Below are 22773 nucleotides of genomic sequence, written 5' to 3'. Positions count from 1 at the left end.
ACAGCAAGATTGTTGTGCAACATTCAAATGCTATATTATTTCCATCTGGTAGAAAAATTATAGCACAAGGAGTCAAAGAAACGTGGTGTGTTTTCAGTCCCTCTTTTATGAGAGTGTTATGGAGAGTTGCATTTCTACATTACAGTTCCCTCTTGGATACAGAGAGAGAGAGAGGAAGGAGAGCCTGGCCAACAACATAAACTGCAGAAAGGAGGAGAAGGAGCAAGAAAGAGCTCCACAGATCTACAGATACAGTTGAAAGCACACGCAGTACAACATGTCAGATTATCTTCAGCCTCACTGCATCGGGCCTGCACTTACAGCTCCTCTATCATTTCCAACATGAGTCACTATATTACATGACATGCTATTTAGCTGGCTCTTTTATCCAGTGACTCATACACACGTCGATTCTGCTCTACTGCAGGAGCTGGGGACAGACCCACTGACCCTCTGATGGTAGATTCCCAATTACCACGGAGCCACAGCGGCTCTCTCAGCTGCCCCTTCCCTTAAAACTAACACAGTTCCTCTGAAACCTTGTTGACTCTCTCTGACTACAATTCCCTGGCCTTGCTCACTCTCTGGATATGTCAATGTGAACACAATCCAGGTGAGCCCTGCATGTTCCAGGACCACAGTATTCAGAGGTGGAAGAAGTAGCAATACTAGTGTAAAATACTCAGTAAAGTATTGCTTTCCAAATTGTTCTTAAGTGAAAGTCAAAAAGTATTAGCATTAAAAAATAGTTTAATTACCAAAAGTACAAGTATTCATTATGCAGAATGGCCCATTTTAAGCGCCAGATATGTTTATATAATGTTTTTAAATGTATTAAAAATGATAAATGTGTTCATCACTTCAATGTTGCAATGGTTAAAGTGGGGTTGATTTGCTTTATAAACTACTGGGTAGCTTAACCTATAATACTATATAACAATGTATTTTGATTCATATATTGTATTATTAACCAGAATTGCAAAGGTAACTAGTAACTAAATATGTTAAGTAAATGTAGTGGAGTATAAAGTAGAACATTTGCCTACAACAGGTCGTGGAGAAAAAGTATACAGTAGCATAGTGTAGCTCCATTTTTTAACTTACATACAGTACTTGAGTAAATGTTTTAATTACATCCCACCACTAACAGTAGCAATGTATCAGACCTGTATTCAACCTGCATTTATTTGTCTCAATTGTACAACATACAGCCCTGGAGACCACTTAAATCTTTATCTCTATATGTATGGCAGCTATTCCAGTGTCTGTTGAACTCCAAAACAGAGAAATGATTTCAGTAGTTTATAGAATACAATAACATTTAAAAAAAAAGTTTAACTCAAAGACAAACCTATAAATGGTAAAACAAGAGAAACTGATAATGCTGCAATTGTCTCTTAATTTTTTCTGTAGCTGTATATATATATATATATATATATATATTAAACCATGCAGCAGCATAGAACACATGGGACTCCTGAATGGATCTAAAGAAGACCACACACTTGGCTGGATTAAGCCTCAAAGACCCTGAGGGAATATATTGTGTGGTCTCTGACTACTGTTTGTTGCAATTTAATGAAACACATGTTAATTGATGAAGGGCCTCTCACTGTGACAGCCTAAAGTTTAACGTTTAAAATATTCCTAGATTGCAACAAACCCATGATGCATAGCGCCACGTGCCTGGTTGCTAATCCAGTCTAGACCACCCAGACTCACTGAAAATGATTGCAAAATGTCTGAAAACTGTTGCATATGATGTGAATAGCACACAGCAGGACTGTTATTTCAAATGTTTGACTGTAATATACTACATACTGTATGAACTCAAGAGTCTCAGTTCCCCTGTGCACATTTCTTCATTGGTGAATAGGCTAGTTGTTACACATTTTTTAAAAGCAAATTCAGCCGGTCCATCTGTCAATCATTTAGGTCAGGAGATATCAAACAAATGGATGTTCTTCTGAGAAATGTTGACAGTCCAAATGAAGAATCCCGAAAATTCAGACGATCTTCTGACCTTTCCTCTAGCATAGTCAGTGTTTAAACTTTATACCTGTATAATGAATAAAATACTAGTAAAGTGTTAATTTTCCAATGCTAGCATGCTAACACCCTAAAGTAAGATGGTGAACAGGGTTAACCCGCAGTACTATCACCAGATTGTTAGCATTGCCATTGAGAGGAAGTTAGCATGTCGATGTTAGCATTTAGCTCAAAGCACCTCTAGGACTATGTCCCTTACGCAACAAACATATTTCTCAATATATTATGTGACAAAGTAGTTCACGTGTATTCATATATTGTGAAATTTAGATGGTAATATATCGTGATGTGTTATGTAACAAAATATTATATCTGTAAGCAATATATTATGGCATATATGAAAATACGGCAATTATTGCCGTATTTTCATATATTGAATAAATACATTGTTATATTATTGAATATACTGTTATATATTGATATATACCCCACATATGAGATTATGTATTGGAATACATGTGAATATGTCAAAATATATTATAAAGTATATGTAGATATATTATAAAATACAGGTTTAAAATATATGGATATATTATAACATATATGTAAAAATACATTATAAAATATATGTAAAAACCCTGCCTGCCTGTATTGAGCACACTTCAGCTGCCTTTGTGTTTTTTTTTCGAGATGGAAGAACCAGAAACACCACCTTTAACTTCGAGTGATAGTGGTGGTGAGAAAGGTGACCACCCCTGGCCCTACTTAGGGGGGTTTTCTTTTGTGGGGACCATTCATATATAAATGTAGAATTAAGGTCTACTCTGCCTCCCGAAAGATTGCGAAATAATGCTGCTACAATCAAAGGAATTGTGAGTGTCCTTAGGCGAAACATTTGAAATCATATAAACAATGGTATTCAAACTTTTGACTGCTGTCTTTAATAACCACATAACAATACTTTTACTCAAGTTTTGGTCTCTAGTACTTTACATGTTAGCAGGCTACACAATCTTTTTTTAAAAACATGTCTTTTAACTTGTTTTCAACATTTGTATGTAATCCAATACATGGGAAAAAAACTATAAATGAAAAAAACAGAAAACAATCTTTATTGTTATAAAAACAGAACAATCCTTAAGTGCACACATGCCAATTTATCAAGGCCCTGTGCCAGTCCTTCAGCTGTCCATGGACTTCTTCTGCTGGTGCCTTAATTCACAGATCCTTTTGTTTATGGCTATTCTTATGTCAGGAAGCTTCGCCCCTGGGTGGTGCTGAACAACTACATCTGTAAAAGTTAATAAAAGAAGACATCCACAATGTTAGCCACAGATTGTTGCAATAGGTAAGATGAGGTGGATCCTAATCGTGTATGCCTAGTCCTCGCTCCTCAGTGGGTTACCTATAAATACTGTAGTTAAGTATGAAATCAGAATTGGCTTCCCAAGGAACCAAGGAACTTAAGAGTTACAAAGGTTGTCCAAGGGGCTTTCAGAGAGAGGAGGTTATACTACTGTATCCACTTTGTTTTTCAAGAAGTATTGTGGTCAGTGCGAGCAACTTTACTTTGCCGTAGCCAAGTGTCTGCCTATGGGAGGTGAATTTGTGCTGTAAAGCTACTACAGGGGATCCATTTTAATGCCGATAACATCTGAACAAATATTAAAAACTGTTAAAGCTTTTTATTTGTCCATCTGTTTCGCTCTTAGTTGGGAACATTTCAGTCTTTGTGTAAGTGTTTGTTACTATTTACAATAACTTTGCAAAATATACTAATCCATTAAAATTAAATTCTTACAAGTCTTACAGAGTAAAGCTTTAAGCTTCTTGGGGTCCAGAGGCTGACGTCTCTCTGCAGATGGATCGACCTTGTTCATCCCTCCTGTCAGGTTGGACTTCAGTAGGACATCAATGCTGAACAGGCCCAGCAGGAGGGTGCGGGCCATTCCATTCGCTGTGGGTTGGGCTTTTGCAGTCTCCCAACAATGGCTGGATACTCTGGTGGAGTCATCATCCCCTAGTTGCACGTAATTAATTGTAACAAAAAAGACAAACAGGAATACAAACAAAGAAAATCACCAGTGTCAGAATGTTCTATGTTTTTAATTGATCATTACAAAAATGTACTTACAGATGTTGGTTTGGGAGATGTGGGTTGATGAGGTGATGGTAGAGCAACACTGGCCTCATATTCGCTTTCACCTTCATAGCTTGACAAGCTTGAGCTTGTGATCTTATTGGAAATGAGGGTCTTCACAGCCACTGAGAGTGATTGAATTTCTGGAAAATACGGCCCACCAAATTTACTACAACAGGACTCCAAACAAGTTACATAATATGTAAAAAAACCAAAAAAAACATCTGCTAATTTTTGGGTGTCTCAAAGTGTAGCAAAATGTGTTGTGAGGGGTTCTGAAGGCATTACAGGTTTTCTGCCAGACCAATTTAGCCTAAGTGGGGAGTTGATCAAACCACGCTCCAGTGTTTAGCCATAGGCTATTTTTTCCCGCTAAAGCAAACCCTATACTACATCTGTATATTTACTAGGGCTGACCTCCAATATTCGACGATTCGATTCGGAGAGGTCTGATTGGACTATGAACCTCGTAGTCAAATCTTCGTAAAATTTTGTTATACAACAAAGACCATACCATTCTGACTATATGGGGTGCCCGCGGCTGCCGAGCATTAATTGTTACATAGAATGTCTTTTTTTGTTATATAAAAGCCTTATTTGAATGCAAAATCTGTCTATTTTATGTTAATAAAGAGTTCCAATGATGTGTTCGTTTAAATGGTAGTCTTAGCTTATGACGGTATTAATAAATCACACCCACTGCAGTTGCGCAATCCAAATGAGCGCAGGTGAGCAGCACACAGGACCGTTAGTGTTTACGGATTTATTGGCTCACAATGGCTACTAAAAAGACATCAAAAGTGTGGAACTATTTTGAAAAGGTTAAAGATGACCCGAAGAAAGTGAAGTGTAAGTTGTGTGAGCAGGTTCTTGCATATCACACGACAACCAACATGGCATATCATTTGAAGCGGGTAAGGCTTGTTAACTTTACAAACAAACAAACAGTTCTACCACTCTTTTATCAATACAGGCATTCAAATATTATTGTTAGATTATTCTATCATTTACAGTTACACCCGCAGTGTCATGACGACAACTCAGCCGGCACGTCTGCATCAGCGGCGGCCCCGAGATTAATGCAAAAAAAACTTGATTTGAGACCACCACTTTCAGAGAAGAGAAAAAGGGAAATTACTGAACAGATTGCGGAGTTTGTGGCACTTGATATGAGGCCTGTGCGCATTGTTGAGGGTGGGGGATTTAAAGAACTCTTGCGCACACTTGAGCCAGGCTACACCGTCCCTACAAGAGCTACGGTGATGGATATCGTGCACACAAAATATCTATCGACACGGTCAGAGATATACAGGGCAATACAGGACTGTGAAGCTGTCAGTTTCACAACTGATATCTGGACCTCGCTTCAGATGGAGGCTTATCTCACAGTCACATTCATCACTGGAGACTGGAGACTGGAGAGTTTTGTTTTAGAAACAAAAAAAATGGAGGACAGTCACACAGCCGATCACATTGCACGAGAACTGACGGAGAAAATTTGCGAGTGGGACATTCCAAGTACCAAGATCGTTTCTGTGGTGCATGACAACGCAGCAAACATGGTTGCGTGCACCAACCAGTTGGTCCAGCAGCCCTCCTGGGGAGATATGAAAGGGGTGTGCTGCGCGGGCCACACATTACAACTCTGCATAAACAGTGCTCTGAAGCAGGACCCCATTTGCCGCACTGTTGCTGCTGCAAGGCGCTTGGTTTCTCATTTCAAAAAAGCGCAAAGGCCACGACAGCACTTCAAGATAAACAGAAAACAGAATGTTCCTCAGCATAAACTGATGCAGGATGTTGTCACCCGTTGGAACTCTGTTTATTTGATGCTCGATCGCTTGATAGAATAGAAGGGGCCAGTTTCAGCCGTGCTCACAGATGACAGTGTGAGCAAACGGTCCGATCGTGACCTGGAGCTATCCACATCACAGTGGCGCACAGCAGAGGACATTGTCGCTGTTCTTAAACCAATGATCACTCTGACAGAGCTTTTGTCCCAAGAAAATAATGCATCCCTGTCTGCCACTGTCCCCATGCTTATGAATATTAAAAAAAGACATTTGGTGGTGCATGCGGACGACAGTCGAACCACAAAGATCATCAAGACTACGCTGTCCGAATCAAGGAGCGCACTTTTCCCGACCAACGTGAACAAGCTGGTTTTTCTGGCACACAACCTCAGAAAAATCAGACAATCACAGCTGCAGTAGAACACTTTCCTTATGTGAAGAAGTGATTTTTTTCTTTTTCTTTTGGGACAATTGTGAATTAAGCTGGAGGCTGCGTGGGGAGCGTCTCACTCTCTCTCTCTCTTTTTGCTGCATGTGCACTTCTTGAAGCCCATTCGATTCTGACTTTTATTATGTTTATTTTTTCGTTGTTGTATAATTGTTTTTATTTATTCAGGCAGGCTTATTGTATTTCTAAAAACATTTATGTCATTTTGCACTAGTTCCAGGCTGTTGCGATAAGTTTAATTATTTATTTTATCCTGATTCCCGAGTGTAAACTGTGAATTAAAAGCCAAGAAATAGGTTCTTAACTGAGCGATAAAAGCCATTTTGTTCCGATTTTATGTGAACTGTTGTGATGTTTAATATGCCCAGTTTCGTTCATCTGGCTTTAAATAAATAAAGGTATTTGTTTCACACCTACCATGTTTTTTGAGCTCTTTTGTTTGAAACGGAAAAATATAAAGATCTAGCTGCTATCTGAAAAAAAAAAAGGTTTGACTATCAGTCGACTACGGCAAAATCTGACGAATCAGATTCGACTATGAAAATCCTTAGTCGAAAACAGCCCTAATATTTACCCTAAAATGTAGACACAGAATCCCCATTTTCATCTAAAAGACATAGTTACCTTTAACTGTCATGTTGAGCAGCCTGGTGTTCTCCTTATTTAAAGCCTTGACTTGGGTCTCAAGATCTTTACTGCCTGCGGGAGATCCTCCACTCAGCTTCGTCTTTTATTCTCCTCCCTAAGGGCCCTGTTCTCCTCCTCAAGTGCCTCTGAAGTGTCCACTGGGCTGAGTTAGGTACACAAAAGAGTTAGGAAAATTAAACCAAATAATGATTAAATTAATCATTATGTTTAATATGTTCCATGGCTAGAATCTGTTTAAAGTCATAGCTGTAGTACTATAGTTCCTTTTTAAAAAAAAGTTGCCAGGAACTTACTTGTACAACCCAACAGCGCTAACAGAAACAGACACACACACACACATAGGCAATTTAGAGTCAACATGCAACCTTTGGCATGTGGGAGGAAGCCGGAGTACCCAGAGAGAATAGCAAACTCCACACAGAGAGCTTGAACCCAGAACCCTCTTGCTGTGAGGGGACAGTGCTAACCACTGCACCAACATGCCACTAGTCCCAAACAATTACAGGACATATTTTCCATTGTGTTAGTCTGGCTCACAGCCCAACTCCAAAACTGACAGAAATGTAAAAATATATTGTCAAAATAGCCGTCATGAAAAGAACACTTTTACCTTTTTTCCAACTTGTTCTACAGTTTCCTCCTGTGTCAAGGAAGAATTTGTTGGGTCCCCTCTTTCTCTTCTTACTTTTTGGTGTTCCCTCTTGCAAGAGTTTCTGCTCAGCAGTCTTAAGTGTAGACTCCTTTTCTGTTTGCAAAATAGTGGCAAGACAGCATTTAGTGCCTAGAAACAAAACTATATGGCTTACGTTACATCAAGTACATTATTTTACTGTCCAATTTTGTGCTGGTTTTACTTTGTTGTATTGTTTTCCCCCTGCTTTTTCAACTAACCACCGTTAGCTAGCTAACATCTGTTAATCACATGAGTACCGCTTCATTAGCTAAAGCTAACGTTAGCTAGCTTTTCACTGTCCCGAAGTTAACAGCTTACAGCTGATTAATATTTCATGGCTAACAAAGTGAAAATAATAATGATAACTGTACTTGCCTGCCAACTGCAAAATGTGTGCTGGTTCAACCAACCATCCATTCGAAGGCCTCTTGCCACTGCAGCACTCGATAAGATACTCCTTGTTAGAGTCTTCAGGATCGAAGTCTACGATCCCATTTATGGGGACTACACTGAGAGCATCTTTATCCTTCCCTTTTGACCAGCTCACCAGTGCAAACTTCATTTTCTCCTCTCACCGCTGAGGGCCCGCACAGACTCGGAGTAGCTTGTTTACCTTGCTAAAATTGTTCTGGTTGCGCAGCTTGACATTCGCGCCTATTCTACCCATGTGACAACTAGCTCGACCGTTGACGAAACGTTGCTTTTATACCGTAGGATTCTGGGTAGTGTTGTTTTTTAGGTTCCGTTGGTCAATTTAATACAACGTTTTAACTTCTGCTTTAGCCTCCGTATCATCAATACAACGTTTTAGCTTCGGTATCATTTATCTACAACGTGCTCGCTTTACAAAACGTAGAGAAAAAGGATGGGATATTTATTTACCACTGGAAACCGAGCGGCAACGGAGTGAGCTGTCCAGTCACTGTTGAAGCATTGTTTGATGACGTTGAGGGTTCCGTCGTTCCACAAGAAGAGAGGCATGGACGGAAGGACAAGAAAATACACTGCCCCTGATTCGGAATATGAGGTTCCATCAAGAACAAGGAGATACTGGAAAAGGAGGTTTGTGTTTTACTCCAACCTAGCCCAGTTAAGTTATTAAACAGTTGTTCTGTATTTAGGCTACTATTGTAGTTTCATGGTTGTGTGTGTGTGTGTGTGTGTGTGTGTGTGTGTGTGTGTGTGTGTGTGTGTGTGTGTGTGTGTGTGTGTGTGTGTGTGTGTGTGTTTGTTTTACAAGCTTGGTGTTTAGCTAAACGTAGCTGCTAGCCTCACACAGACATATGACCCATAGTCCACATGTGCACAGGACTTTAAAAAAATGTAGCTTTTTCTCCATGTTTTTGGTCTTTTATCCAATGCCAGTGGCGTTTAAGGTCACTGTAAACTGATCTTTTGTTAAACTCAGAGTGAGATTTTTCAGAAGCTCAATTTTCAGTGTTGATGTGGAGATGGAAAACTGATTGTTGAGGTGTGAGGCGTCACAAATATACTTCAGTTGTGTACTTTGCATTCTTCATGTTGACGGAGAGTTTTATCGAAACATGATTCATGATTTTTTTTTGTAGTAGTAGTAGAAAAAAAAAAAGGTTTCAGAAAAACCCTGTTTTAGAAAATGACCCATGAGTGTTTTCTCAGGCCCATAAAGCAGCACACTTTAAAATAAAAGAGAGAATGAAAACATATTTAGAGTCAGAAGATATATAGTTATTTAGTTCAATGTACTCACTGTGGACCTCGGGTATACTCTGTGTATCATATCCATGAGGGTCTGAAAAACATAACAGATTAAAGAAGGCATGACCTATTTAGTGGTATTTACACTTTGAAATGAAAATGAATGAGGTCAGGATTGCAATTTTGCAATTCCCTATGCTAAACAGCTCAGCGAATTGTAGTAATTCAGGCAGTCCTTACTTTCCACATAAAACTATAATAAGAAGCAGAAGCAGATGAAGCACCATGAATCAGAGGAGCCGGCTAATCGAGTTGAACTCCTTCTTATGCAACAAATGTGAACAGAGACTCTTCTGTAAGCATCAGTGCTGTTTCTCCCCATGCACAAAGATACTGTACACAGGATGACACCCTCTGAGCTGTGGGGGCCCGGCGGACCACAGCAGGACAGCCAGAGAATGTGAGAGTTTGAGTGAACAGTCATGCATGGTAAATGTAATCCAAGCAGTCACATGAATGTCTATATGTGATGAGTGGTTGATCGTTTTTAACATGATGCATCTGTTAACATGTTTCAGCTGTCTCATAACAACACTATGCATCTGTGCTCACTGTGCTCTGCTTCTACATAAACACTGTCTCTCTTCCTGTCTGATTCTCGTCGTTAGCGTTCTGCACAACTGAATCCTCCAATTCCAGGCGCAGAATGAGTCACATGTGACTGGATGATCACAAGGCCCTCTGGGCTAAGCCAGCAAACCAACTTCATTTAAAAAAATGTATACCCCGTCCAAAAGTCCTCCAGGGTGACTCAGTGTTAGTATTATCAGGAGCCCTGTCTCTTCAGAGTCCACTGATCACCTGATGCTGTGAGCTCACATGGAGCCCTGCTGTGCATAATAATTCGTAAAGCTGATAAAGTATGCATCAAGGGCATTTGTTTCATATGCTCAGGGTTTGGCATGAGGATATTGGCACTGCTACGTGAACAACTTCAAAAAGAGAGAAAAAGAACCGGGAAAGGTTTTGAAGAAGCCTCATGCCGTCACTGCATCAGACTTTAAACACAAGCAGCATAAACACGACTTTTCACTACATTAATATCTCAGGAAATAATGTGTGAAGAGGTACAGCTGCAGTGTTAATGTCCCGACACACTGGTCAGTTAAGGACATTGGAGGTCTTGTGTCAGGCTGAGACTATGACCCTCGACACAGCTGGGAAGAGCCAGAGCCGGAAAAAGATGGAAGGGATTAAAGCCTGTGACAGATTTGGCAGCCTCCGGCTTACACTCTGAGACAGAGAAAGGAAATTATTTGTGTGACTCAATGACACAAAAATGAAGGGACAGGTGGTGGACAAATGTTAGAAATATACCAACAGTACGTTGCTTGGAGAGGAGCGGGGCCACGTGAGCTGCCAGAACAGCTGAAGGATCCCCGTTAGAGAAATGTGTGGAGCGCAACGTGAGGGCCTTCAAAAATATCCCAAAATGTAACATTTTTATGATGTTGAGGAGCAAAGTCCAATGTAGTATGTGCTCAAGAGTTAGTGACTGCAGAATCTTTAGCTTTCAGTCTAATGAAGTGTGTGCTGCTCGCAGATTGACAAATCTGCATTTTGTTGCCAATTGGGAAAAATATGAGCTTCACTTCAGAAAAAGAAATGCATCACCAGGTCCATATCTTCAGCTTGTAAACTGACACAAACATGGGATGCACTTGTTATGGCGATGTTTTTCAAATGTTCAGAATTTGATGCAATTCAACAGTAACTATTATACATTCTCTATGCAGTTACGGTACAGTATGCAGCGGTTGAATCGCCTTGAAGCCTTTCATTTCTGTGGGATTTCTTATGGTAAGCTGTAGCCTACTTCCAGAAATGCTCTGCGGCTCAACTTCTGACCTGCAGCTCCTCCACAGGGCTCGTAAAGACATGAGTGAAACAGATGGGAATGTGTTAAGGTCGTCCCTTTAAAGTTACTTTGACCTTAGACCTGACATTTTACCACATTTATAACCTTTAATTTGCACTGCTTCTCATTTATAAAGACATTCCTACTTGGCAGCTGCCCTGACAAACCCCAGTTTTTGAATGCTGAGCTTCATCAGCCGGGGGTTAATCTCTCTGCTGGGAAGCCACACTGACAGCCAGGGCCGGTTCTGGAGGGGTAGCAACGGGAGCAATTGCACCCGGGCCGGTCTGGAGGGGGGCCCAAAAAAACCCCCAAAAATCAAATAATAATAAGATTTCTTTCTGATCCTGCATTAAGTGTATCGCAGAGTGTGTCTCACTTAACAGTACACAGAGACCCGCAGCAAAATCTGGCGATTATGTAATCCACTTGTCTTGCCGTACGGTTCTCGGGGGGGCAAGATGTTGCTCCCGGGCCCAGAATAGCGCAGGACCGGCCCTGCTGACAGCATTTGGTAAGTGTAAAACGTGGACTGGCACCACATACTGATTTGCAAGTGGATCAAGGATTAAAAAATCCAGACACATACATTTAAATCATTTCTCACAGGCATTAGGTTGGGAGAATCCTAGAAACCAATTTAGTAAAAAAACTTCAAGGTCATTCTCTGTACTGAAAAAACACAGTCAAAACTCACCTTCCAGGTCATTCTGAGAGCCACTGTGGTCCCCACTCAACCTCTTGAAAAGCGATCGCATGACCTTTGCACTCCCAAAGCGCTTGAAGCGGGCACGAACATTTTCGTGGTACCACTCCAAAGTCCCGATCTTGAGGACCCTGGTGAAGGAAAACGGAACATAGTCTTATTCACAGATCAGACACTAATACAACTAAAAAAATACCTGGGACATTTTTTTCTACTTTTGTCAAATGTAAGACATTATTGACTGCTTTGGTGAGTACTTCTCTAAGTGTGGGACGCACAGCATGATATTTTCCACACATCGGCAGAGCTCAGCCACATCTGAGTTATAACTATATGTGACGTATGGAGTTGCAGCGGTATGGTTGAAAATAGTCATCTTTCCAAAAAACGTGTATGTATATACTGTATATACATACTGCCTTGTTCCTACATTATAACAAATATGTAGACCTTAGTTGAGCTGCCAAGTTAAAACAAAGTATTAGTACCTCTAGGGTGAAGTCTACGCAAATACACTACCAAATAGTTTTGTTTTGGAACGAGGCCCATGCTATAGATGAGAGCATTTATCGCTTCTTTACTTCCTCTAAGAAAAAAGGTCAAAAGAACCATTTAATTCAGAAATATTAGCATCAGCCTGCAGCCTACCACATGGACATTGATCCCCTTTTGCATAGTTCACTAACAGACAGACCATGGTCCGGATCTGGACCCTGACGCCGACCTATACGGACCCGGACCTATAATCAATACATTAATAAGGAATATCCATTTTGATGGGGCAATTCCATTTTAACCGGCGCCAACAGGGGGCGAAAGAGACAACTGAGCGATACAGGGAGATAAACACAAGAAGAAGAGATGAGTTAGCGGGAGACAGAAGAGTGAGGGGAGAGACGAGTTAGCGGGAGAGAGAAGCCGGAGAGAAGAGTGAGGGGAGAGACGAGTTAGCGGGAGAGAGAGGGCAGAGAGAAGAGTGAGGGGAGGGACTAGTTTGTGGGAGACAGAGAGAGAAGACGGAGAGAGGAGTGAGGGGAAAGACGAGTTAGCGGGAGAGAGAAGACGGTGAGAAAAGTGAGGGGAGAGTCGAGTTACCGGGAGACAGAGAGAGAAGTCGGAAAGAAGAATGAGTAAAGAGACAAGTTAGTGGGAAAGAGAGAAGGCGGAGAGAAGAGTGAGTGAAGAGACAAGTAAGTGGGAGAGATAAGACAGAGAAAAGAGTGAGGGGAGAGACGAGTTAGCCGGAGGGGGGGAAGGCGGAGAAAAGAGTGAGAGAGAAGGCGGAGAGAAGAGTGAGTGAAGAGACAAGTTAGCCGGAGAGATAAGACGGAGAGAAGAGTGAGGGGAGAGACGAGTTAGCGAGAGAGAGAATGCGGAGAGAAGAGTGAAGGGAGAGACGAGTTAGCAGGAGAAAGAGAGAGAAGGCGGAAAGAAGAGTGAGAGAAAAGGCGGAGAGAAGAGTGAGTGAAGAGACAAGTTAGCCGGAGGGGGGGAAGGCGGAGAGAAGAGTGAAAGAGAAGAAGGCGAGGGGGGAAGAGTGAGTAAAGAGACAAGTTAGCCGGAGAGATAAGACGGAGAGAAGAATGAGGGGAGAGAAGAGTTAGCGAGAGAGAGAAGGCGGAGAGAAGAGTGAGGGGAGAGACGAGTTAGCGGGAGAAAGAGAGAGAAGGCGGAAAGAAGAGTGAGAGGAGAGATGAGTTAGCGGGAGACAGAGAAAGAAGGCGGAAAGAAGAGTGAGTGAAGAGACAAGTTAGCGGGAGAGATAAGACGGAGAGAAGAGTGAGGGGAGAGACAAGATAGCGGGAGAAGGAGAAAGATGGCGGAAAGAAGAGTGAGTGAAGAGACAAGTTAGCGGGAGAGATAAGACGGAGAGAAGAGTGAGGGGAGAGACAAGTTAGCGGGAGAGATAAGACGGAGAGAAGAGTGAGGGGAGAGACAAGTTACCAGGAGAGATAAGACGGAGAGAAGAGTGAGGGGGGAGACTTGTTAGCGGGAGAGAGGGAGGGAGAGAAGACGGAGAAAAGAGTGAGGAGAGAGACGAGTTAGCAGGAGAGATAAGACGGAGAGAAGAGTGAGGGGAGAGACGAGTTAGCGGGAGAGATAAGACGGAGAGAAGAGTGAGGGGAGAGACGAGTTAGCGGGAGAGAGAAGAGTGAGGGGGAGACTTGTTAGCGGGAGAGAGGGGGGGATAGAAGACGGAGAGAAGAGTGAGGGGAGGGACGAGTTAGCGGCAGAGAAGACGGAGAGAAGAGTAAGGGGAGAGAAGGCGGAGAGAAGAGTGAGGGGAGAGACAAGTTAGCGGGAGAGATAAGACGGAGAGAAGAGTAAGGGGAGAGAAGGCGGAGAGAACAGTGAGGGGGGAAACTTGTTAGCAGGAGAGAGAAGGCGGAGAGAAGAGTGAGGGGAGAGACGAGTTAGCGGGAGAGAGAAGGCGGAGAGAAAAGTGAGGGGAGAGACAAGTTAGCAGGAGAAAGAGAGAGAAGGCGGAAAGAGGAGTGAGGGGAGAGACGAGTTAGCGGGAGACAGAGAGAGAAGGCGGTGAGTGGAGCACCAATGAGCAGCTTCACATGTGTATGAGAATGGACAGGCTAGAGCTCAGTTCTCTCACTGAACTAAGGACAGACAGTGAGGGAGTGGAATATAAGAGGGACAGAAAGACAAACCTTAAAACTGTTCCATTGTTATGATGTGTTCGGATTGATATGTTATATAATTGGCTGAAACTGTTAAGATGTGAAACGTTAACAAGAGAAAGGGAAACTCAAGCTGCTGCTCTTTAATCTTTTCTAAAATTAAGCTCTTTTAAGATGCACACATTTTCAAAAGCTATTTTATTTATTTTCTCTATTTTATTTTAAATGCAGCCCGAGTGGAACATTAAAATATCTACAGTATTATACTGTATATCTGTATAGTTCAAGGGACAATACATATTATTTTTCAATTGTACTTTGTTTGTTTGATGAGACAGTCAGTTGTTGATTACATGCAGACGTTGATACAGCTACTAGGTCACAGCCAGAGATGTCGGTAACGCGTTACTCTAATCTGACCTCTTTTTTCAGTAACGAGTAATCTAACGCGTTACTATTTCCAGACCAGTAATGAGATTAAAGTTACTTATCCAAGTCACTGTGCGTTACTATTGTTGTCATTCTCCTTAGTAAAGATATATTTTTGCTTTCTTCTTGTGTCTCGGGGAGTGACGTATGTGCGACAATTAAGCCACGTTTTCAGCACGAGGACAACTCACGTGTAATACCACGCACCAACACAAACGTAAACAACAATGGAGGGAGAGAGATGCGTGTTTTCTAGCTGGAAATACAGTCACTATTTTGAGTTTGTGTCAGCTAAAGATGACAGTATTAAGTTTCGTTGTACTCTCTGTGCTGGAGACAAAGTGCTATCTAGCTTCAAAAACACTACGTCAAATGTCAAACTTACAGAACAAGTCCCACCAGGTGGAGCGAAGCAGAGAGCTGCGACTAAAGCAGGAGGTCCCCCACCACCCAAACAAAAGCTGGACCTCGGTGCAAAACCAGTTAAGTGGGGGAGAGTTGAAGAAGTTGGTCTGGGGGGGGGGGGGGTTACAATTTGTCTTTGAAATTGGCCTATTTCAAATAAATCAAATTCCGTAAGACTACAAATGTAGTTTTTGCTTCAGGCCGCATTTTCCTTTTGTGCTAAACTTAAACTTGCTACTCTACGTCACTGAGACTTCAGAAACACAACATTTTTAATAAAAAGTGTATTTGTACAGGATAAGTATGAATTCATTTAAATGTTTGTCTTAGGTTTGCCTTTGTGTGTTACATTATTTCAGTTAATACAGCTTTTCAAGAAGTTTTTCGAGTAGATCATGCAAGTAGCACCCGTACATACTGAATCCAGATCTGCACTCCGCATTTCATTTTACTAATAACTACTGGTTTAATTAGTATTTTTGTCGTCGCCTACCTGGCCATGTGGCAGGGATCACACACCCAGCCGTGCTCCTTCTTGTTGTAGAGACTGCAGGACTTGCAGATGTGGAGTTGGCAGTCCAGACACTGACGCTTGCTGTTCACCAGGAACTTGAAGGGCTCCAGACATCGAATACAGTGCGACTCCGTCAGACTGCTCTGGTTGCCCAGCAACTCTCTCTTGGTGTCCTCTTTTTCAATCTTTGTCTTAAGGTCTCTAAATAACAAAGAGAAAAACAGCAGTTGACTACATACAGTGAAAGAGATGAGTGTGTTTATTGATGGAAAATACTTTGAAGATATCCTCGAGTCCCTGAATAATTATTGTAGGTTATATACAGAAGAAAGTGAAAACTAATTTTTACTGTAGGGGTCCATACATCATCACGGGAGAGGGTTCTATTTTCTAATACAGTAGATGGACGGACGGACGGACGGGCGGACGAACAAATGGATGGATTGATGGATTATGGATAGATATGGTGAATATTGCTGAAGAAATAAGCAGCAGGAAACTTTTGGAAAATATTTCTCTACATTGAGGCTGGCTTGAAACAGGGTTTTCACACTGTTCATAACTAAACAACAGACACATTTGGTATCAAGTCTGCTTACAGACCAAAACCACAGCACGTGCTCACTTTTGGCAACCAGCACCATAACCGGAGAGGCCATACAGAAATGCTGAGACATGGACAAACTGTTTTGATGTCGTATCTCCTCATTATATCTTAAATTGTCATTTCTGTTTATATATGGGTACATAAAAAAGTAGCAGAGTTACTGGTGGATGGAACATTGGATGAAACCAGGCTGTTTCACCCTGACTCCAGAATTTATGTTAAGCTAAGCTAACCATATCCTACACAACTAATTTTACCCCCAGAAACAAAATCCAAAAAGCACACTTCACCAAATGTTCAACAAACAACTGTTGAGCTCAGGACGTTTTAAGGGTAAATGTCCAGCGCATTATTCACCCCATAAGTTTACAGCTAAACAAACATAAATCCATCATTCAAAGATGTTGTGAGTCAGACGATTCTGATTGGTTGATGTTAGGTTTGTTAGCAAGGACATATTCATTCTGGCAGCTTGGTGTAAACATTATGAACAGCTTGTCACAAAGGAAAATCAATAAAGGGAGACCAAACTGTTATGCTTCTCCAAGAACAAGGAGTTCTGCGGCTACATGTGGGATGAAAAATTATCAAGATGTATCAGATCCTAACTGCTGGAACATTCATAACACTGTATCCTATCACCCTGGAAGGAGTCTACATATGTCTTTTGATCGTGATGTAGATAGAATAGATAGAATCGGAGGATGAAACCCTCTTTATTATCACATACATGCACACAGCAGAGCACACACAGTGAAATTAGTCCTCTGCATTTAACCCATCCTAGTACTAGGAGCAGTGGGTATCTATCGTGCAGTGCCCGGGGAACAATGGGGAGGGGGGATTGGAGGTGTCCGGTGCCTTGCTCAAGGGCACCACAGCAGGGCCCAGGAGGTGAACTGGGACCTCTCCAAGTAGCAGTCCACCTTCCATATTTCAAGTCTGTTCGGGGACTTGAACCGGCGACCCTACGATTCCCAGTCCAAGCCCCTACTTACTGAGCCACTGCTGATGTTTTGTCAAATGTTTGTTTCCTCGTCCCTTGTCTTAAATTGTGTCCTTGTTGATGCTGTAAATTAAGTTTCTGTGATGCAAGAAAAATGTCAGAGTTGATCAGAGAATAAAGTATTATTGCATCGTACGTATCGTCTGTCCTTCCATTTTCCCAACAACCATCCATCATTGTCACACCAGGCAGGTGAATGGCTGAGGCAGTGTCCATGGTGAGCTCTTGAGGTCTACAGAACATTCTATCAGTTGTGTGCTATGTACACACTGTGAACTGTGTTAAGAGCGTAGACTAAACCGTTGTGGTTCAGCTCAACGTAATACTAACTGTTGTGCTTTGTTTACACTACAAAAAGCAACGCCATCAAGTATTGACTGCTGCATTACAAGCTGCTTGTAATTGACTGCTCAAGCTCTACTTGGTGTTATTATATCGTTAAATAACAAATATATTTTTCATCCATCTTGTTGACAGCATGGATGTCTAATACGAACTGGATACAGCGTTGGAGGCGGGGCCTCGTTCATTCCTATAAGATTTGCTCATTGGCGCATATAGACAAATGGACCTGAGATTCTCGAGAGCAAAACGTCAGAAATGACCCATCATGCCTGGCTTTTGAGAGCATAGAGCATACGTATTTGAGTTTCCCTTTAGGCCCCGCTCCCAATCTCTCGCTCTGGACTCAGTAGAATGAATGGAGAGAGAACATTTTCATTCAGCTTTTAGTGCATTTGACAACTTTAAGGACATAATGATTTAAATAAGAGTATAAAAGTGTCCCTTCTGGATGGTTTATTTAGTTTTTTAAAAATCGTTATCGTCATAAAGAAATATGGGGTACGTTAGGAAATTGCCTGTGTTTAATGAGTGCACTGATTGGTTTGTTGTTCCCAGCATCATTGGATCACTGAAAAAATGTGTTGGTTCCTATAAATGACCTGTTCTTATTACCTACAATAAGCATACATGTCTACATATAGCCTGAGTTTGTGTTTAGCTACAGGACTATTTATATCAACTGATATCACATTACTGATTGCGTGAATAGACTTTAGTTCCTTCCAACTTCTAAAACATATTGTACATCTCTTTGTTTCAGTGAATGTAGAAAAGAGCAGGGATTTTGTGGAAGACATTTTAAAATAACATTTTTACTTCATTCATGAACATATTTAGTATATAAAAAAAAGCAAAAAACACATTTAATAGCTTTTCATTTTTTCCTTCCTCCATATAAATCAACACTTTCTTCTGGTAGCCACACTGAGTTAGTGGAGAAGTAATAGGAACATGTTTTACTTTATTGAAATCCTCTAACCTCAATATGTCTTTAAGTATGAAGTTAAATGTACTTCATGGATAGGTTTGAAAAGTACTTGATCTTCAGCTAATTGAACTTGTGACTTTTACTCAATAACTTCAGAAGCAAAGAAAGGTCCTCACCAAACAAAATCATATTTCCTGTTCTGTGTCATTTGGCATCTCTTCACAGGAGAGTTTTGAATCATTACCTAATTTCAGACCATTCTCTTTGGCAAAGTTTGGAGGATTGTTGCTGATGGTTGGAAGAGTAACAGCCTAACTCAGCGCTGAGAGTTGCTGACGGCAGTGGAGAGGAAAACTCAGATAACAAATCCCAAATGTGACACAGCGTGGGTGGAGTCACCCACCGGGGATGATTTGATGCTTATTGTTTATTAAATCTTTTTTTAGGCCATGCTTTTTCAATTATAGTCCAGATCAACAGGATGAATTGTGTACTTTGTGAGAATCCAATAACCCTCTGCAGATGCAGCTGCTGGCCATTAGCGAGGTGATTTAAAAGTAATATCTTTAAAATCTGCCCTGCTCTGAAACATCAAACCCACAGGTCTGCCACAGGACGCTCTTCAGGGACTCAATAAGATGTGTGCTGTAGGCAACCAAGCCTTCCCGGCACTGAAACATGGCCAGCATGGTCACCATCGGCGAGTAGTGAGTGTGTGGTGTCAGCACTGTTGATGTGATTAGCTGCAGAGTATCTTTTTACTTTTTGACCAAGAGATGGGTAAAAGCTCTGGAGGATTTCCAGTTCATGCAGGATTGCATATTTTTTTGTCAAAATGGGAAATGTTGTTTTCTTTATATTGCTTTAAAGTAATAATTTGTTATTGGCCACCTCGGAGCGACACAACGAGCTGTACGCCCTATAGACAGGGGTGGCCAACCCGCGGCTCTCGAGCCGCATGCGGCTCTTTGCCCAGTCTCATGCGGCTCCTCAGTTCATATGGAATTTTAATTGTGTGTTTTTTTTTGCGCATATGTATCCAGGTTCAAAAAGGGTTAACAACACACAAGTTCCAGGCCAATCGTTACACTTAGTTTTCGACACTGAAGTGCTTTAGCCAATCAGAATGCAGATCCTGCAGTACAGGGGGCGGGTTCTACTGCACTCGCGATGTGACAAGGAAGGGAGAGATCTGCTTCTGAACGGCGAAAATAAAACTCAGATAAAACCGTAATAACTCAATACAAAGTTGTCAAATCAAAACGGTAACACTTTGCAGTTGTAGTTGTGTGTGAGAGGGCCTGATCACGGAAAGCTGGCCACCAACACAGAAGGACTCCTGAGTTGCTGAATTGCGATAAAGAAATAAATAAGATAGAAAGTGCATCTCTGTCAGCAGAGCTTCTGCCAGTCACAGGGTAAAAGTTCAGATAGTTATCATACGAGGATAATTAACTAAAATAGACTTCATTTATTTTTAAATAACTGTCCTTAGTCATAGGTTTGTTTTAAATACAAACATTTAAATATTGTAAGCCAGATTTGTAAAGGATTGCTCAAGGCAATGAATGCCAACTTAGTTCAAAGAAGCAACATGCAAGTAATATCAACATAGTTTTCACATGATTAAGTGAGAGTGTGTGTGAAACAGTGCACACAATCTTAATGGCTGAAAATAACTGGCCTCTGGTCTTAATACTTTCTGTGTGTGACATTTACAAGAAGTCTGGCTGAGCAGAGGTATGTGTGTCTGTGTGACAGAGTGTGTCTCTATTGGAGTGTGTGTCTTTGAGTGTGTGTGTTTGTGTGTCAATTATTGTACATTTTTAGATTTTCATTTGCTATGTGTGAGAGATAGAGAGGGGCACAGAGGAATAGAGTGAGGGAGCACACCAGTGGTGTAGCTATACCTATTTTAGGTGAACTTCAGCCCACCTAAAACAAAAAAAATCCCACCCAAATGAACATTTTGAAATTGAAAAGAAAAATGTATATATATATTTTTTATGTCTCACGTTAGTGTTGAGAGTTGTGCCCCCTCCCCTTACCAAGACCACACAGTTCTATTGTGTAGCCTCTTAATTTTGCTCTCAAAGTGCACCAGAAGCATGCAATTCACTTTAAAGTGTTTTTAAAAATCTGCCCGGGGAAGCATGCCCCCAGACCCCCCTAGAGGATGTGAAGTCCACCCCACTCAAACTTCAAAACTAGCTATGCCCCTGGAGCACACAGAAAGGGTGAAAGCAAAAGAGAAACGGCACGAGAGAAGTGGGGGGACATACATCCACGATGTGTGTATGATGTGGCTCTTTGCAGTAACACAGTCAAATAATTGTCTCTTCGTCTCTGACTGGTTGGCCACCCTGGACTACATATTCATAATCTGTGCCATAGGTGAGGGTAGGAACAAAGATGGACTGGTACATTGAGAGATTTGCCTTTTGGCTCAGCTCCCTTTCTTCACAACGGTGCGGTAAAACGACTGATATACAGCTCCTGTTGCTCCGATTATCCTCTCTCATATTAATGATCTGTGCGGCCATGACAGAGAGAACCAGATTGTGAATACAACCGGCCGAAATGGGTTTCCTCTGGACGGTGGCTGGCATCTCCCTTAGATATAAGGTGAGGTAAATCATCCAGGAGTGCTACGTTGAGAGGAGCCAGTTGATGTGTTCCAGGAACAGTCAGCCGGGGGGCTCTGGATTAGCTGTGGATGGATGGTAGGATAATCGTTCCCTATATACATATTCACCAAGATACACAGGGCCATATTAAAGGTATTTATTTATGGCCACCTGAGGTATGTTAGTTCAATGTTAAATTTACATCTCCTTGTCCATTTTTTCGGCACCTAAGAAGATAAGAGCTAGTTGCAGGCATTGAAACATTGGGTCTGTTGCACTAGCTCCAGATATCTCAACTTCTGCTGCATGACAGAAAATGTATCAATAATACTCGCCCATGATATTCCGTGAATTACTGTAAATGTTATATCTAGGGCACTATATCAGGACACACGTACCCACAATAAGCTAAAAAACATGAATGTAAAAAACTTTGGACTAAAACATTAAAGGAAGATCTTTTGTTTTGTCTTTATACTACAATTTTTCATTCAGAAAATAACTGGAGGTCATGAAAAGGTTTACATGATAATAAGTATAGGTAACTACTGTATAGCATCTTTTAAAGAAGTTTCGATACGTTTTACACGTGGCACATTTGAGTATGTTCTCAAAATCCTTTTTTTTCCTCAGTATTTGATTAAAGAGTTTATGCTCGGGCATCAGGGAGCGGCAGCCAGACGTTCCCTTAAACGAAGAAAGCTATGAAGACGAGCAGCTCCTGAGTGTTTCCATACATGTTTATCCTCTCGCCAATACACAGATCAAATGCTCTCTTGTTCGGATTAATAGTTCTCTTAACGGAGTTGGAACTGGTTGCTGTTCTCCCTTTTAACATCCTACACACACACACACACACACACACACACACACACACACACACACACACACACACACACACACACACACACACACACACACACACACACACACACACACACACACACAATATCTATCTATCCTCATATGACTGTGACCTATCCTTATCCAGCCAAGCAAACATTATTCTGTTATAGCACTGATGCAGCTAAACTTAATTTAGGTCAAAAATCAAACGCAAGTTATTTTCTATCTCTTAACAGGGAGACCAATTGGGGTTAGTGGAAATAAGCTATAAAAAACATTTTCATATATTTTTGTTGATTAAAACATGAATCGATGCCAAATAACCACAACAGCCGGAGCATTCATTCCGTTTACAGGTCACTGATGACATCCTTAATGTTTCATGCAGAATGGAACAAAGCAATGAACGCCAATGCACTTAACAAGAAAAATCCACTATTA

General features: G+C 41.3%; 1 protein-coding gene and 1 long non-coding RNA gene across 7 annotated transcripts in view; both read right to left on the bottom strand.

Moving 5' to 3' along the window:
• mlphb (melanophilin b) overlaps positions 1–22773 on the bottom strand; it is a 64019-nt gene that overhangs the window by 25800 nt on the left and 15446 nt on the right. For all 5 annotated transcript variants that reach the window (XM_063888718.1, XM_063888720.1, XM_063888721.1 and 2 more), the window contains exons 3-5: positions 15953–16174; positions 11984–12123; positions 9421–9462 (exon numbers count right to left, since the gene is read on the bottom strand). In XM_063888718.1, coding sequence (XP_063744788.1) covers positions 9421–9462; positions 11984–12123; positions 15953–16174 — 404 coding nt within the window. The remainder of the gene's footprint in view (positions 1–9420; positions 9463–11983; positions 12124–15952; positions 16175–22773) is intronic.
• On the bottom strand, positions 2903–8829 carry LOC134867857 (uncharacterized). 2 transcript variants are annotated; one of them, XR_010166192.1, is made up of 6 exons: positions 8067–8829; positions 7629–7763; positions 6995–7160; positions 4124–4272; positions 3800–4009; positions 2903–3280 (listed from the first exon to the last, which is right to left on the bottom strand). It is a non-coding gene; the product is annotated as an uncharacterized LOC134867857 (long non-coding RNA). The 2 variants fall into 2 exon arrangements; XR_010166191.1 differs by having other exon boundaries at positions 7629–8829.

This window comes from Eleginops maclovinus, chromosome 7, assembly GCF_036324505.1.
Source record: "Eleginops maclovinus isolate JMC-PN-2008 ecotype Puerto Natales chromosome 7, JC_Emac_rtc_rv5, whole genome shotgun sequence".
In the NCBI taxonomy this organism is placed as follows: domain Eukaryota; kingdom Metazoa; phylum Chordata; class Actinopteri; order Perciformes; family Eleginopidae; genus Eleginops; species Eleginops maclovinus.
Note: the sequence above shows the minus strand (reverse complement) of the source record. Positions and strands in the feature narration are given on the sequence as shown.